Source organism: Micromesistius poutassou (genome assembly GCF_964030765.1).
Source record: "Micromesistius poutassou genome assembly, chromosome: 5".
Classification (NCBI taxonomy): Eukaryota; Metazoa; Chordata; class Actinopteri; order Gadiformes; family Gadidae; genus Micromesistius; species Micromesistius poutassou.
Genome location: NC_140275.1, coordinates 18858024 through 18875468, shown reverse-complemented (window position 1 = coordinate 18875468; position 17445 = coordinate 18858024). Strand labels below are relative to the sequence as shown.

Below are 17445 nucleotides of genomic sequence, written 5' to 3'. Positions count from 1 at the left end.
CCAACACTAACCTATTTATTTATGAGACTCTTTTCTATTAATCTATTGCTGCTCTTTTGAATGTTGTATTTTCTGATTGGATTAGATCAGCTGAATCTTATTGTGACCGACCTTTTATCTCCAAATCTCCTCTTCTTCCACCTGCAGTGATCAGTGAGATGTTAAGAGCAGTGTCTGTTGTCCTGGGGAGACGGCCAGCCCCCCGCGGCTCGAGTCAGGATGACCAATAGCTAAATGATTGATAGATCAGCTAATCTAAAACACTTGTCCTTACTGCTTGATCACTCTCAGATAATGACTGAAGGAACTCTGTCCTATCTACTACCACTCTGAGTTCACAACCACTATGTATGAGTACCGATCATATCACTTACTTTTCTAGAGAACCATATTTCAGTGCCAAAAATGTCATTAAATCCATTCCCGGTTTTAGTTAAAATCTAAAGTAAAGACGGCTGGAGCCTGTTGGCCTGTATAGTTTGGGTTAGGTGTCAGCACCAGTTAGCCTGTATAGTTTGGGCTAGGTGTCAGCACCAGTTACCCTGTATGGTTTGGGCTTGGTGACCAGTTAGCCCATATGGTTTGGGCTTGATGCCCAGTTAGCTTGTATGGTTTGGGCGTGGTGCCCAGTCAGCTGGTCTGTGCGTCCTGCTGCCAGTGTGATCATTGTGTTGGAGGAGCAGTGAGTCAGTGGTTTCTATATGTCTGCTCCAGGCTCCACTACTGGCCTCACTCTCCGTCTCCCTTGTTGTGAGTCAGCAGGAATGTGTGGAATGACCTGTGTTATTCCCCACCCTGCTCCCATCTGCCCTTTTTAGGCTCGGTCAAGCCTTCGTTTGTCTTTTGATTCCCCTCTTTTTTCACCTCTGTCATTCTGCCCTCTATGTCAGCCTCACAACTCCCTTCCCTTTACCCGGGACTCATTTCCTCCTCAACGTTATTGTATCAGACTCGCTACTACAGTCAGCAGAATTCCAAACTATGTCCAACATTTCCAGGAATGAGCACCATTTAAGGTGTTCTGCGCAGGACTCTGTGTAGGGAATGTGATGCATTCCCTAAACACTCCTAAAGCTTCCAAAGCCTCATGGAAAATTCTGGGAAAATCAAGGATTAAAATGAATGATATTTTATGAGGTGTGTGTGTGTGTGTGTGTGTGTGTGTGTGTGTGTGTGTGTGTGTGTGTGTGTGTGTGTGTGTGTGTGTGTGTGTGTGTGTGTGTGTGTGTGTGTGTGTGTGTGTGTGTTTGGGGAACGCGGTGTACTGACCAACTGGGAGTGCACTGAGAGGTTTGGCACACAGAGACCTGGGTTTCCCCATGGTCACACACACACACACACACACACACACACACACACACACACACACACGAACAGAAATCCTTTCTGTGTGGGAAACGTAATTACTTAATCTTTATTTAGACGGGGAAGGGGACGGGGCAGGGTTGTTTTCTCAGAGAACTCTCCAGAAGATAAGACGGTCCTTTACCATCCTGGCTGTGGGGGGATTCAGGTGTTGCAGCAGCAGAAACTCAATGAGGACGGTGCATCTGGTTCAACCTGCAGACTGGTCCTGGATCAGGGATCACAGGGAATGCCGAGCAGTAGTTTAATATTAATAATGATGATGGTGTTGATTCAGGGGCACCGTTCAAAACCAGCGGCAGAGCGATGGACATCAAACGTTGCTACGCAGGGTGTAAACCGCAAGTTCAAAGGTCGTGCCGGGTGTTGATTCTATAGGATGGGGTGGGAGGAGGGGTCGGCGGGGGGGGGCTGACTTTGCCAGTACACCACTGGTCCTCACGATAAGTCTGGCTGGTGATCAACACAAGGCCACTGGGAACTGCAACTGCAATCCTCAGGTAGTCTTGAACCGCTCCGTTGGTTTTGGATTTCCAGAGGTGTCCCCGATGGGCGCAGACCAGAACGCCCCTGGACGCACTTGTTCAGGCCTACAGCCAATCACAGCAAGTGTAGAATGGAACGGGTGAGGCAGCCCTGAAGGGATCCTTCTGGTTCCCAGGCTCACTGGGAACATACAGCCGGGGATCCACACTATCCCATTATCCACGCCTTCTCTGAAATCTCACCCAATCTCGCGGGATCATGGCCAATCACGTAGACAGGAAATGGTAGTCAACGACTACGAGGGCATCATAATAAAAATTGATTGGAGTTGTTGTTGTTGTTGTTGTTGTCATGGTAGTAAACAGTGATTGCCCTCCCAGTTCACTCATATTTTTCCTCTTGACCTCACATCCCATTGGTTATTTTTGATTTCAAATCTCATTGGCTGTTGCCGCCAGCGTGATTGCCGATCTCAGTCAGCATCTCCTAACTCCGCAGCGCGATAACGTCAAGCAGGTTTTAAAACATGGCCTCCCTCCTGACTCCACAGGGGGCGGCCGGACCACCTGAGACCCTGGACTGGGTACCCCCCGCCCGTTCTGTCAGCGATTTGAATTCGCCCTCCAGCAGGGGCTGGAAAGGAGCAATACTTTTCTTACTGTTTCCGATCCGCTTTTACTGGAGCCAATCACCAAGCCTGCTTTTCCCCCTGGCGCGCTATTGGCTAGTTTTCCCGTCACTCTGCATAGTACGTCATCCGGATCGTTGGTCCGATTGGTTGAAGGACTATTGCGTAGAGTGTCATTTGAACTACGCCCGTTGATCACGCCTCTTGTGCTGAAGAAAATGACAGCACCTCCCCAGACCAACGTGCACTTTACGATTGAGCTTGGTCCGGCAATAGCCAGGCTAATGAGACCCCCCCCCCCCAGCCGACCATCAGCTGTTGACTAATATTAGTGTGTGTGTGTGTGTGTGTGTGTGTGTGTGTGTGTGTGTGTGTGTAGCTGGACCAGACCCTGGACCTGGACGAGCGGCGTCTGATCCGCTCAGCGCTGCGGGAGCTGAGGAGGAGGGAGATCCAGGACATGGAGGCGGCGCTGGCCAGCAAGAGGTCCAGACCCACGCGCCTCCTGCAGCAGGAGGACAAGGAGAACCAGGAGGGGTGAGACCTCTCACACACTGATGCTGTTTAACAGGCTCCTACGGTCTCCTACCGTCTCCTACGGTCTGCTACTGTCTGCTACTGTCTCACACGCTCCTACTGTCTCCTACAGTCTCCCACGCTCCTACACTCTCACACACTGCTACATTCTCACACGCTCCTACTGTCCCACATGCTCCTACAGTCTCACACGCTGCTACAGTCTCACACGCTCCTACACTCTCACACACTGCTACAGTCTCACACACTGCTACTGTCTCACACGCTCCTACAAGCTCCTAAAAAAACATGTGGTCAGCAAAATAAAGAATATGTTGTATGTTGTAGTCTACTCTTCTTGCACGCGAGTGACTTGAGAAAGAAAAAAAAAAAAAACATTCAGAGTATGCACATTATTCTAAAGAGGTCTCGGTGCGTAGTCCAGCCTGCTCCAACTAACCAAGAAAGCCGGCTTCTTGACGAAGGGGGAATATACCCCCTCAGTTTTACACAGGCAAGACAGTGACACTGTAACATCTGCCAAGCAGTGACCGTACCTGCTTGGCAGTGTAAAAAGTCTCCTCCAGTCTCTCCCACTCCTACTGTCTCCTGCACTTCAGTCTCTCACACACACTGACACACACACACACACACACACACACACACACACACACACACACACACACACCCCCTCACGGTCTGGAAGGAACATTAGGTTCCCAATGTGAGCAGACGGTTCAGCTCTTGGGAGGATCAACAGAGAGCGGTCCTGAGAACAGGACACCGGGCGCACGCTGCTCAGTGTCTTCCTAATGGAATGATGAACGGGTTCCAGGTGAACTGATACTTTACGACAACAAACACTGACCCGCATGGTGGATCCTTCAATTATCTCAGGGAAAAATGCTGGAAAATTCATGTCTGCAAATTCCAGTCCAAGGAAATTCACTGGTGACGGTGACCATAACCCGTATTTTTCCTTTCTATTTAATGTTTATCGAAATAATAATGTATAATTACAATCCCCACGTTAATGTACTCTGTCTCTGAGTCAAACTGCCACACACCAGATGTTACACGGGCTGCATTTCTCTAGAGCGCTTTCTACCCACTACAGCCCTTAAACTCATTCCTTACACTCAGTTTTTAAACTCATTCCTTACACTCAGCCCTTACACTCAGCCCTTACAATCACACTATCCATCTACCCTCTGTCCTACACTATATCTCTATCTACCCTCTGTCTCCTACACCATCTCTCTATCCTCCATGCTCTGTGTCACATGTTCACACACACTCAAACACCACCAGCAGCGTCCAACCCCTCCCCCCCCCCCCCCCCCCGCTTTATGACACATCAATATTAAAATAAATTCACCGAATATAATCTAGCCATCATGGTTGATTTAGTGGATTCTAAATGAGGGCCAACGAGCTTTTACAGATGGAAAGACCACAACCTCAATTTAACGCAGGCTCCTCCTTCCAGTCCTGAGGCCATGGGTTGGTGAAGGGGGTTCCTCCGTGTTCCTCCTAGAATAGTTTAAAGCTGTGAACAGCCATGAATGTGGACCGCAGTCCTCTCGGGCCTTCATTAATGACTGGCACAGCGTCAAGGCCTCGCATGCCCGACCCCACCCCTTGGTGGGGGGTTGGGGTCTAAGAGGGTTCTAAGAGGGCTGGTGGGGGTTTCGGTGGGGGCCCCCCTGCCCGCTCCCTTGCTGCTGGATCCTATTAGGGGCGGGGGTGGGGGGGGGGGGCCTCATGGGATTCAGTCCCTGCCGCTCCGGGGCCCCTGGCCCAGGGGAACTGATCAGTCGGCCCCCCGCTGGGAGGCCTCGCTCTGGATGTTGAAGTGTTTGGAGGTTCCGGTCGTTCCCTTTGTCCCTTTTGTACGCTTTCCAAACTAAATGAACATGTCAAGGTTTGTTGAAAGACACGTTATCCTTTCGTGGCAGTAAAGCCAGGAAAGAGTCACCGATACCAGAGGACATGATTGAAACCTGTGTGACAAAAGGGTTGAGATGGTGCGCTGTGATGTAGAAACCATTTCTCAGGCAGAAAGCCTCCTTTCCCTCCTCATGTGTCTGTCATAGCGTCACTTTTTCCAGCCTCCATTTGGTAATCACTCCCCTCCTGTGAAAGGTTGATGGATTTTCCTTGAGGCCAATAAATGTGTCTGCTCTACTGTTTTTGTCTAGCGCTCCATTATAAGAAGGAGCTCCGTAATGAAGCTCTAGCCATTCTTTCAGATGATCTGTCGCTCTGCACAGAAGTTATGATCAGCTGGACGTAGCATACAGCGTTTTATGGGTTTGTTTTGGTTCAATTGTCAACGGCCAGACTCTTAGGCATGCAGTAAATGTGTGTGCGTCTTTTATGTCCAGTAACACAACGCTACGATCCGTATGTCTTACAGGCCAGACGCTGGCGGCTCTCTGGTCAAACTGTCAGGGAGACTGCAGAGTATTGAAGACCTGGAGGAGCTCACCAAGCTGGTGAGTGTTGCCTATTGCACACGACCCTCACCCCCCACCCGTCACGCCCACTATTCTCTAATCTAAGAGCAGTTTCATATCGATCTGACAACACGCAGTCTTCTACAAGACTGAGTTTCCGAGAGAGTGATGGAGGATCGATGACATCATTGGTTCTCGGTGGACCAATCACATCATTGGTTCTCTGTGGACCGATGACATCATTGGTTGTATGTGGAACAATGACCCCATTGGTTGTATGTGGACCAATCACATCATCTGGCACTGATCTGGTATTATCTGGTTCCTCAGCTCCGCGGCGCCAGCGACTACGAGGAGAGGAAGATGATCAGAGCAGCAATCCGCCGCCTCCGTGATGAAGAGCAACAAGGTGATTCACCGTGGACACACCTATAGTGGGCTCTGTCCCGCAGAGGGGGGGTGCGCACGTGTATGGGGTTGTGTGCCCGCGCGTGTGGGTGTGTGTCTGTGGTGAACCAGTCTTAGCTTGGGAGATATTCTCTCAAGGGGAAAATTAGATATTGACAAAGACAGGCTTGAAACATGGCCCTCTGTCACGCCTTAAGACATCTGATGCCTCAACGGTGATGAATACCCTGATAAGATCATGTCTTATGATGACCTCTACGGAGAGTGTGTGTGTGTGTGTGTGTGACAGTGGCTTCTAGCGTGCAGTGCCGTATCTGTGGTTACTGGCACACACCTATGATGCTGTGTCTGATAGCGAATTCTTGGCATAGCTTGGCATTGTCTGCACAAAATATCACTCACACCTTCCCTTTGGCACCCCACACATACGTTTTAGATGTGTGTGTGTGTGTGTGGAGGCTTTTTGCTGTAAGGGGTCTTAATAATTGTTTTTTTGTGTGTGTGTGTGCGTGCGTGCGCACGTTACAGGGTCTGAAAGGGGTAGAGCCGGCGTTCACATCCTAGAAGCCGGGAACCTGGATCCCCAGTGCACCCTGGGAGCTGTGGTGAGTACATGGTTCAGGAACTGGTTTGAGGAACGGGTTCCAGACGTCCGGGTTCTGGTCTCAGGGGCCGTGGCCGATAGGGACACGACCCCGGAGCGGCGCTGTGAACCGGGACACGGGCCGGCCACAGGGAGGGGGGTCAAGTCTAGGGTTTCCACGGCTGACCGTGGAGGTTTCAGAGGAATGCAGGGAAAACACACATACGCAAAGACACACATACTCAAAGACACACACACATACACAAAGACATGCACACATACACAAAGACATGCACACATACACAAAGACACACACACATACACCAAGCTGGACACACACACATGCACAAAGACAGATAGACACACACAAAGCCTGACATACATTCCTATTTCATATCAGTATATTACCATAGCGGTATATTCCCATATCATACCAGTATATTCCCATATCAGTACATTCCCATTTCGTACCAGTATATTCCCATATTATACCAGTATATTCCCATGTCATACCAGTATATTCCCATATCATACCAGTATATTCCCATGGGATTGGGGATCCAGTAAGGGTGCCATTTCTTCATCACTGAAGTTAATCCTTTAATTGTCCACACTGTTCTACACTCTGCTGTGATGAAGCCAATCTTCGTTTTAGTTTCCACTCTACTGTAGTGAACCACACTGTTTTCATTTCACAACACTGAAGGCATCTTGAAGATGTCCAGGTGTTTGTGTTGGGTGTCAAAGATGACACAACAAATGCAGGTCAACGATTTATCTTATTGCGTTATGCAACTAGAGGGAAGTGAATCAGTTGTTCCTTTGAGAGGCTGAATACAACCAGTTTTTGCTGATTACAATCACCGCTTTCAACTTCTCAGAGTAGTGTTTGGTCCATTAGCCCCCTAGTGGAGACTGAGGTGGTCTGCTGGGGAGATATTCCCTCAAGGGAGCAATTAGATATTGACAAAGACAGGCTCTCATGGCCCTCTGGTCACACCTTAAGACATCTGACGTCTTAACGGGGTTAAATACCTTGATAAGATCATGTCTTATGATGACATCTACGGAGAAGAATAGGATGACTATTCAGAAGGAACCAGCTGTCTAAGCTGTTGGACTTCTCTGATGTATTTCCACTCTGATATCAAGAGAGGAAGTGAGTCACAGGGCCTCTGAAGCGTCCAGCTCCTATTGTCTGTTGGCGTCTGCAGGTCAGAGCGATAAGCCTCCATTGTTGTTCCTTTGACGTCCGTTGACCGAAGACACTGCAGCGAGCGGAGGGGGCGACCTCACTTCCTGTCAGACGGCTCGGCTGGGAGTGGGGGGGGTGCAGACAGACGGTCTGGCTGACAGACAAAGACAAGGAGATAGATGCTGTAGATAGACAGGCATTAGGAGACAAGCAGGAAGACTGACAGACAGGGAGATAGGTAACACAGACTGGTGATTAAAGCCAGCAGAGAGACTGACGGAGGGATGGATGGATAGGCCGTCGGTCAGCTGGCCCCAGGCCAGCAGTGGGAGCTCCACCCAGGCCAGCAGTGGGAGCTACGTTCTGGACGTGGCTGCTGAGCTCCTTTCCTTCTCATCTGTGCTGTGCTCTCTTCACCCACACGGGGGCGCTAGATAAGGATCTGGTGTAGGAAAACACACACACACACACACACACACACACACACACACACACACACACACACACACACACACACACACACACACACAGATAATAGCTTGAACACAGATAAAGACCAACTGACACACATGCCTATACATAAACACACACAGACAAACAAACACAGACTTGCCTATACACCAGATGTGTCTACATCCTGTGTGTGCGTGCATGAGCGTGTGGTTTTCGCCTGCTTCAATCCCTTTGATCAGGTAACGAATAAGTAGTCCCAGCTTTAACGTCCCGATGCGGAGTAGCTTTAATCTGAGCTGAAGATTGAGTCTCAACACCGGCGTCAACGTCTGGAAAAAACATTTACAATGAGTGATTGGTCGTTTATTCTGAGTAGCCCTCAAAGATAAACGCAGAGATCAACAACGTCCTGAAGGAAGTTATTGTTGTATTGCCTTGCAATACGATGCTGTCACTATATTAGAAGCTGTCGCTCAAAACTGAAAAAGGTAAACTTTTGAACAAGGGAAGAATGTGTGAAAAGTTAATGTGTCAACCACACGAGCGAGCCATAAACGTGTGTGTGTGTGTGTGTGTGTGTGTGTGTGTGTGTGTGTGTGTGTGTGTGTGTGTGTGTGTGTGTGTGTGTGTGTGTGTGTGTGTGTGTGTGTGTGTGTGTGTGTGTGTGTGTGTGTGGGGGGGGGGTTGCTCTGGAGACAGAAGGGGAGGGAGGGGAAGTGAAGGGAGGGGCCGGTGTTATCCTTGTGTGTGTATTTGAGTGTGTGTGTGTTTGAGTGTGTGTGATGTGGCTCTGGGAGTTCAGGGGCAGAGCTGAGGACTTTCTCACTCTAGAACGCATCTAGTGGAGAGAGAGAGAGAGAGAGAGAGTGAGAGGGAGAGAGAGGAGTGACTGAGGGAGAGTAGTAAGAGAAGGAGGAAGGATTCAGGGGACCAGCCTGGAATTGGAGGTAAATCATATTCTTGATCTGCTTTTTGCTTTATTTCTCTTTCTCTTTATTTCTCTGTTTTAAATATTTTCCTCGCAGGATTCTTTACTGGGACTGGTACTACTATCACCCCCAGACCAGTGCCTGCTCTGGGATGTCTTGTAATCCCATCAGCCCTAGACCAGTGTCTGCTCTGGGATGTCTTGTAATCCCATTAACCCCAGACCAGTGCCTATGTCCTGGGAGGTGAGATACTGAGGATACCTTTTTGTTTTACTTCTTCATGCCTGGGATCTGTTTGGTTGTGGTTCTGAGGAAGTGTTCAGCCGTTCACGTCTCTCTGATACTTCTACTGTGATCTAGGGGATGGGATGGGATTTCAGTTGCTATGGGGATCCTTTTCAAATGGTTTTGGAGCAGAAGGCTCAGCAGAAGGTCAGAGGGAGATGGTTCTTGGTTGCCGGGGGTGACTGCAGGGGCCATGAGGCCAACATAGTGAACCAACTGTAGAGTGAAGAATGGGTTTGAGGTAATTTACCACGGTGAGCTGACAGTTGGTGCTGAGGTGTGTAGGAGGCAGACTGCTTTCCTTTACCCTGGAGGGTTTGGAGCAAAGTACGCAAGATAGTGTGAAAATGTGACGGCTAAAGTGGGTTGTTTTGGGGAAAACAGTGGCAGCAGAAAGTAAGCTGAGGTTGGCAATTTATGGAGAGCATCAGTAGGACTTGAGCCTGAAGGCATTCCTGTGTGTGTTGGTGTGCGTGTGGCTTTGGTGGTATTTTCCTCCTCTCTGGACTGTGTGTGTGTGTGTGTGTCGATGTGAGAGAGATTGTGTGTACACGTGTGTATGCGTGCGTGCGTGTGTGTGAGAGAGAGATAGTATGCATGTGTGTGTGGGCGTGTGTATGTGTGGGATGGGGGGGATGTGTGTAACAGAGTATACAACACAAAGAAGTCCATGCTACTGTATCTCCCCCCCCCGGTGGGAGCCCTCCAGCGCCCCAGCCGATCGTCTCCACGATGCGCTCATGGAAAGTGGACCAGTGGGTCTGCTCACGTGGGAGCTCAGACCGGCACACCATCTCACCAGGAGCCCCCGCTGGATAACCAAGCCCCTCCTCAGCCCGACAGTAAATCCTGACTGTGGTGAATCTCGGCAGCTGCTGCAGAGATCAGCCGGGTCCCAGCGTGGCCGGCAGAGGAGACGGCACCTCGCGCGCTGCAGTGTGTAACACAATAACCCCTGCTCACCACGGCTCTGCCCGTGGAGAGGAGAGGAGTCTGAATCATTTCGGTTTGGGTTAGCATCGGAGTTGCGGCTTTTGACGCATTTTGTCCAATCCTTAAAACAAAGCTGTGATTCATTTGTTTGGAACGTTTGTTTCCCCGAGTGTCAGTCGACGTAAATAGAGCGCTGTTGTGAGTGCAGGGCGGCGGCCGCCATCAGGGGCGTCCCTGAATACGACCGCTCACATACCGAGTGAGTCCCGCCTCAGCCTCCGCCGCTCGGCCCCATTGTTTGTGTGTGTTGTTGTTCTCGTGGCGGGGTGCTGGATGCAGAACCGTTCCAGGGGCCCACGCCTGCTGTGGTCAGAGAGACCAGGGAGACCAGAGAGACCAGCAGACCCCTCAGCCTGTCGACGTGGTCCTGAAGAACCGACGAGACACAAGACACAGATCTGGACCGTTGGTGTTTTGGTGTTTCGGTCCGCCGGCCGCCCCTCTCCCAGGTTAGGGGGGGGGGGGGGGCTCGGGGTCGTTCCCACCGGACCAGGTCTGCTGTCAGGGCTGAGGACCAGAAGGAGAACCACTAATGACAGTGTAGGAGCTGGCAGCGGCTCCGGCTTTACCTCCCCCCCCCCCCCCCCTCCCCTCCTCCTCTCGTCTCCCTCCCCTCGTCTCCCTCGTAGTCTGGAGGCAGAACGCTCGGTGTGGTTTATCCGGGAGCTGTGAAGACCACCTCTGTCAGCCAGTCTGTCAGCCTGTCTGTCTCTCAGCAGCAGCGCTGGTAGACAGCGGGTTCGCTCTCTGGGTGTAAAGGCTAGCGTGGTGATGTGTCATCTGGCCCCCCCTGACTGCACTGAGGGGAGACGGGAGCTGGTTTTAACGGTTGGTTTCAGTGGTCTGCTGCTGTTGTTCCCTCTCACATTGTGTCCTTATCGCCGCTCCTACACTCACTTCCTGACATTGAAGCCTTTCAGGACGAAATGCAGAGAGAAACCTTTTGTTTCAGCTCATTTGTTTTGTGCATGTAAAAAAAACTCAAACAATTAACATTTGCATGGCAATTATTTAAATAAACAATAAAAGATTTGCCCTCGGGATGAATCATTCCCTACCCAACAGTTCCCCAGGCCAGGGCACTTGAAACATCAAACCCTGCCATTGACTGTGGTGGTGACGTTCTGGATGTTTCCATATGAGTGAGTGGAAAAGCCGGGCCAGACATGTGGTCTGAGTATCTGGTATCCAGTCCACAGCCGTGGTTCAACTCCGATTGGATTTCCACACGCAGCAAATGTAAAATAATGCTGACTTTTTTTTCACAAAGACATTAAAGAGGACTCCAATTTTATTGGAGCTCCCTTAATGTGACCCGTTTTCATGCAGAGCGGTTGCACGTGAGGCAGGGAGCCGACAGAGGAGGGCTTCACGTTGGGCCGTGGAGTTTGGATCAGTGATGAGTGTCAGCCGTATCATTGGTTGTTGGAAGGTTAGGCCCGCCCACTTGGACTTGGTGACCCAATCACAGAAGAACTGATCATACAAGCTGGGAGTTCTTCTCTCCATATCAGGCCGAGCATCTTGAGGTGTGTTTGAACGGCCGCCTGACTTTGATGATCTCAGGTCAGCCGCTCCAGAGACCTAAAGGTGAGGTTCCACCTCTCAAACGGGACTCAAACCCATGACCTGAAAGGGTTGTTTGTCCTCCCATTAGCCATTAGCTTCACTCCACCAGACAGCCCATATCAGCTCACCTGGAGCGATTAAAGGACCTTCAGAGGCCAAGGTGTGTGTGTGTGTGTGTGTGTGTGTGTGTGTGTGTGTGTGTGTGTGTGTGTGTGTGTGTGTGTGTGTGTGTGTGTGTGTGTGTGTGTGTGTGTGTGTGTGTGTGTGTGTGTGTGTGTGTGTGTGTGTGTGTGTGTTGACCTTACCTTCAGAAGCCTCTTGAAGTCGCAGGCTCTACATTTGGCACGAGTACAGTTAAAATGTTTGCTTTGGGGTAAATTTAAGGTTGTGTATATTTTTCCAGGATTACACCAGGGCCCAGCCCACAGTCTGGTTGGACTATTCTTACATTAGACTCTTCTGGCTTCAGCTGCCCCATACAGTGCAGGCCTGCTCTAGAAACAGAGCTGGTTGATGAGATAGAAGAGGATAGATGGTATTCTTTGTTGTCATTGCACAGGGTACAATGAAATTGGATGGCAGAGAGGAGTCACCCGCTCTGTCTGAAGCGCTGAACACTGAGCCTTTGTCACGCGTGGAAAACAAACCTTTCAGCGAGCTCCAAGCCCTGTACTGGAGCTCTGGAGGTGTGAGCGACGGCCCTGTGTGTGTGAGCAGGGAGTAGTCCCCGTGTTTGTGCAGCTGATTCGCCCGTAGAGCCCCGCTCAAGGTCTGGCACCGAGGGCCAACGGTCCGTCTCCTGCCCCCCTCCACCCAGACCCCCCCCCTGCCCGGCGCCTCCTCCCCACATGCCAGAGCTGGTCTCCTCCTCCTGTCCTGCTGTGAGCCGAGGCTCCGCTGGAGCAGATGGAGCAGAGCCCTGGTGCTTAGCAGGGGGTCTACGGTCAGCGGGGTAGCAGACGCAGAGCCCAGATCCTGGTCCTGATAGGGGGGGTCTACAGTCTACTGGACCTCAGACTTGGAGCCTAGACCCTGGTCCTGATGGGGGTCTACCGGGCCTCTGACACAGAGGATTGAAAGACATTTACGGGAATATACAGAATACACATTGTCCATGCTCAGGTTAGTAGTAAAGAAAGAAATCCTCCTCATTCTGGGATGGATACCTGGAGGAGCTTTTAATTCTGTTGGCCGTATGCTAGACAATACAATGGACTTCGTTCTTGTGTGCGTCTCGTTATTACCTCAGCCGGAGACGACCCTACCTCTCATCACAACCACATTTACGCTGACCTTCTGAGAGGAACCCTTTGACCCTTGACCTCAAACACAGCAGTGTTGTTGTCTTCTGCCTTCTCGGTTCTCGGGGGAAATTCAACAGCATCCATCGGTTGACATATTTGCTACGTCAGGCCAAGAACTGGAACAAATAATTGTGTTGCATGCTGGGTCATCCATACTCGACTGGGTTGTAATGTGTTCTGTTGTTGTTGTTGTTTTCATTCTAATTCTAGGAGACGGAGCACGAGACCCTCAGCGAACGAGAGACAATCAAATCACAGATCCAGGATTCACGTGGGCATCCGACGCAGCAAGGCAGCGAGCTGCACAGGACCGGTAGGGTTTCACTCCTTCAACCATCGGGGCTCAACCGCCCTTCAGATATATTGAACCCCGTGTCCTCCAGGCCCAGGACTGAACACCCGTGCGCCTGCTCTCGACCCCGCCCCCGCCCCGCCGGTCACACTTTCCCCGTCATTGTGTGTCCGAAACAAGGGGGTGTGTGTGCCCTGGTCACACGTCATGTCCTAAAAAAAAACGAATGAGTCAGACACGGAGCAGCACTGTACAACACAAAAAACCCGCCGCTCTCCACTAATTTCCTCTGGCGGCTTGTTAAAACAGCCGCGCTGAAGGAGCCCTTAAAGGAGCCGTTCTCCTCCCAGGCGGCCAGCGCTCCTGTTAGCTCATAGCCGCTAGCTCCTCTGAAACTTTAATGAAGTGTTTTAACGGCAGCCACAGGCTCTGTTTGTTCAGGCCCAGGTAAACAGGTCTGAACCCCGTTGAGGTTCACCCAGAGAGCTCTGGGGGTTCACTCTCACCTCAGCAGGGGAACGGGGGCCCCGTTGATAAGCTCTGGGGGTCACTCTCACCTCAGCAGGGGAGCGGGGCCCCGTTGATGAGCTCTGGGGGTCACTCTCACCTCAGCATCAGAAGGGGGGCCAGTTGATGGCGCAGCACCTCAGGAGCCCGCTGCTGTTGTCTGCATTGTTGTTCTAGTCCTGGGTTTATTTCAGTAACAGAATGAATCACTCCCAGGAGTATCTGTTGTTGCTTTAATCCTGTTTTAAACACATTTTCATGACCAAGTATGGTGAAAAACGTTTTGGGTAAAGTCCTTGTGTGTAAATGTTTGTCTAATTGCATGTGCTATTGCCAGTGCAGCGCACCACAAACACCTCATCATACATCTTTTTGTTTCCCCCTTTTCCCTGTTCCACACAAAAAGTTCAAATTGTTACAAGTTGGTTTCTTCTTCTGCTTAAAATAAATACGAGGCAGCCCAGGAATGTCCAGCTGCAGACTGCTGGCAGGTTTATTTCAAACCTCAAACAGTTCAAATTAGATTCTAATTGGAAAAATCGAATAATGACAAACATAAAAGTTTGACATTTTATCGAATGAGTACTTAATGTACTTGGGGTCTGTCTAATGAACTCACTTAATATTTATTCAACCTCCAAATACTACTTCTACTACTACTACTACTACCTCTAACATCTGTGTTCAGCTGAAGGTCAAAGTGAGTCCATATCTTCTTTCTTCTCTTTAATTTGACTCTGAAACTGCTGGACCAGAACGTAGCCTGAGGTTGACGTGCATCATGCTGTGTGGTCTGGTGTGCTCCGGTCTGGTCTGGCCTTGGTTCTGGGTTCTCCTGCCCACAGACTAGAAGGTTTAGACGTAGCTACAGGGAGCTGAGGGTCAACGCTCACGTTCCCCTCGCTGTGAGAGCAGCAGAACGGCCCTGAAGAGGTTTGATGTGGGCAGCATATAAGACATTCCCCGATCCACGCCTTACAATTTGGCCCAAGGGTCACGCCGGGGCTGCCCAGGGCCACCTTAGGGGAGCCTGAGATGTTTTGTGTAAGAGCCTCTGGAAATGGACGCCAGGACACAATGACACAGGAAGTCGGAGCTTGGGGAGGACTGGGCGCGGTGGCAGGCTGTGGTCGATGCGTGTTGAGTGTTTGACGTTCCAGCAGAGGTAAAGTGGTCCACAAACCCCGGATAAACTTAGAAGATCTGGAGCTGGTCTGGGAGGGCCTAAACCACAGGCCCATTCCATCTTCTGCTTCTTCTTCCTGCCTGGGAGAAGCCCCCCCCCACCCCCTCCTCACTAGTTCAGCCCAAAGTAAGGGCTGCTTATTTAAAATGATCTTAAACTAATCTTTGATGCTCTCAACTAATCATGAAAGGTCACAATTAACTTATTCTGTAAAAGAAAAAAGGTTTTATTGGCCAAAACTGTTACTCAACAATTACTACTACTACAATTACTTTATAAAGGTTTGTTAAATACAAAAGACGCCACAGAACACTAATTGATAATTGATAACTTGTAATATTAATAACAATGACTTGATCACAATCATGATATCTTGCAATATCGCAATATATTTTAGTTCTAAACCTAAAGTCCTCTTGACGAGGGGTCTCGTCTCGTTAGTCCCAGGCTGGGGTCTAGAGGGTGAGATGCCTGGTCTCCTGCCTGGTCTCCTGCCTGGTTCTTGTGTGTGTGTGTGGAATGTGCGTCCGGGTTGTGGGCACTAATCTTTTTCCCAGCTTTGAAGTCCTCCGCTCCCTAAGAGACTCTCAGCGTCCTCTAAACAATAAGTGGCAGCATAGTACACGGTGCGTTGATAATAAGCCCAGAGCTCCAAAACAAGTCTCTCATTATCCAATAATGACGGCGTCGGTTTCCCCCCTGAACTTGCTCTGACACGACTCCAACGCCACGGCTCTGTGCTGCAGTACTAATGGCGCTGTGGGGCTGATCTCAGCTCAGCCATCATGGGACCATAGCCAAGCTGAGCCATAATTGGATCACAGAGTTAAATATAGCCTTACCTCATTAAATGGGATAAAAACCAACACAAAGTGTCGTGGTCACGTTTTCAGCTTTGCAAAGTAATGTTATCGTTGTGTAAGGAGTTCTACATTTAGCATTCAAGTTTCAGAAGCAAATGTAAACTAATTAGTAGGTGTCTCTTTGTACACTGTTCCGCCGTGGGGGGGCGTCCTGAACGGGTGTAGTTTACATGTTAAACTACGTGTTGGACTACGTGTTGGACTACATGTTGAACTACGTGTTGGACTACATGTTGAATCACATTGTAAACTACATGTTAAACATGATACGCTACATGTTAAACATGGTAAACTACATGTTGAATTACATGTTGGACTACATGTTCAACTACATGTTAAACTACATTTTAAACTTCTGGTCTGGGACCAGCTGCCTCATTGTTAGGTGTGTGATGGGTCTGTTGTTGTGAATGACATGAACAACTCCTGTTCAGTAAAACATCTATTGTGTGTTTATTCCATCCCATGAATTCCACTGTGCAGACGGCCCCTGCGGTATACGGTGGTGTACGGTGGTGTACTGTGGTATACTGTGGTATACTGTGGTGTATGGTGGTATACTGTGGTGTATGGTGGTATACTGTGGTGTACGGTGGTGTACGGTGGTGTACTGTGGTATACTGTGGTGTATGGTGGTATACTGTGGTGTATGGTGGTGTACTGTGGTGTACTGTGGTATACTGTGGTGTATGGTGGTATACTGTGGTGTATGGTGGTGTATGGTGGTATACTGTGGTGTATGGTGGTATACTGTGGTCTATGGTGGTATACTGTGGTCTATGGTGGTATACTGTGGTGTATGGTGGTATACTGTGGTGTATGGTGGTATACTGTTGTGTACTGTGGTGTATGGTGGTATACTGTGGTGTATGGTGGTATACTGTGCATTTGATACAAAAACACTTCTACTTGACTCAAGCTCCTAGCAATTTGCCACAAGTAATTAGTGTGTGTGTGTGTGTGTGTGTGTGTGTGTGTGTGTGTGTGTGTGTGTGTGTGTGTGTGTGTGTGTGTGTGTGTGTGTGTGTGTGTGTGTGTGTGTGTGTGTGTGTGTGTGTGTGTGTGTGTGTGTGTGCGTGCGTGTGGTTTCCTGGAACGAGGGAGGAAGTACTTGTCCTGTTCTCCATTTCACCCCTGCTTCCTCCGGCACTTCCTCCTCTAGCCCTTAACTCCTCCAGCTCCTCCATCAAACCTTCGTCTCAGTCCTCTTTTACCAACCTCCCTCCACCAGTGTTCCCTCCCTCACAGGAGCTGGGGAGGAAGGGGAGGAAATGCCTCCCCCCTGCCCCACCCCCTCCTGCCCCCCAGGCTCCTCTTTGATCCTTGTGATACGGAGTCCCTGAGCCGTCCTCCAGGGTCTTCAGGAAGTGGTTCATTTCCCCCAGAAGCCTCAGCACTGCCTCTTTCCGCGGATAAGATCGCTG

At 50.0% G+C, this 17445-nt stretch overlaps 1 protein-coding gene across 1 annotated transcript in view; it reads left to right on the top strand.

Annotated features, from left to right (window-relative positions):
- Nucleotides 1–17445, top strand: part of smtnb (smoothelin b) — a 48099-nt gene that overhangs the window by 9542 nt on the left and 21112 nt on the right. Inside the window, exons 2-6 of the mRNA XM_084468543.1 lie at nt 2859–3016; nt 5415–5493; nt 5785–5863; nt 6391–6467; nt 13384–13486. Of these exons, the coding sequence (XP_084324669.1) occupies nt 2859–3016; nt 5415–5493; nt 5785–5863; nt 6391–6467; nt 13384–13486 (496 nt within the window). The remainder of the gene's footprint in view (nt 1–2858; nt 3017–5414; nt 5494–5784; nt 5864–6390; nt 6468–13383; nt 13487–17445) is intronic.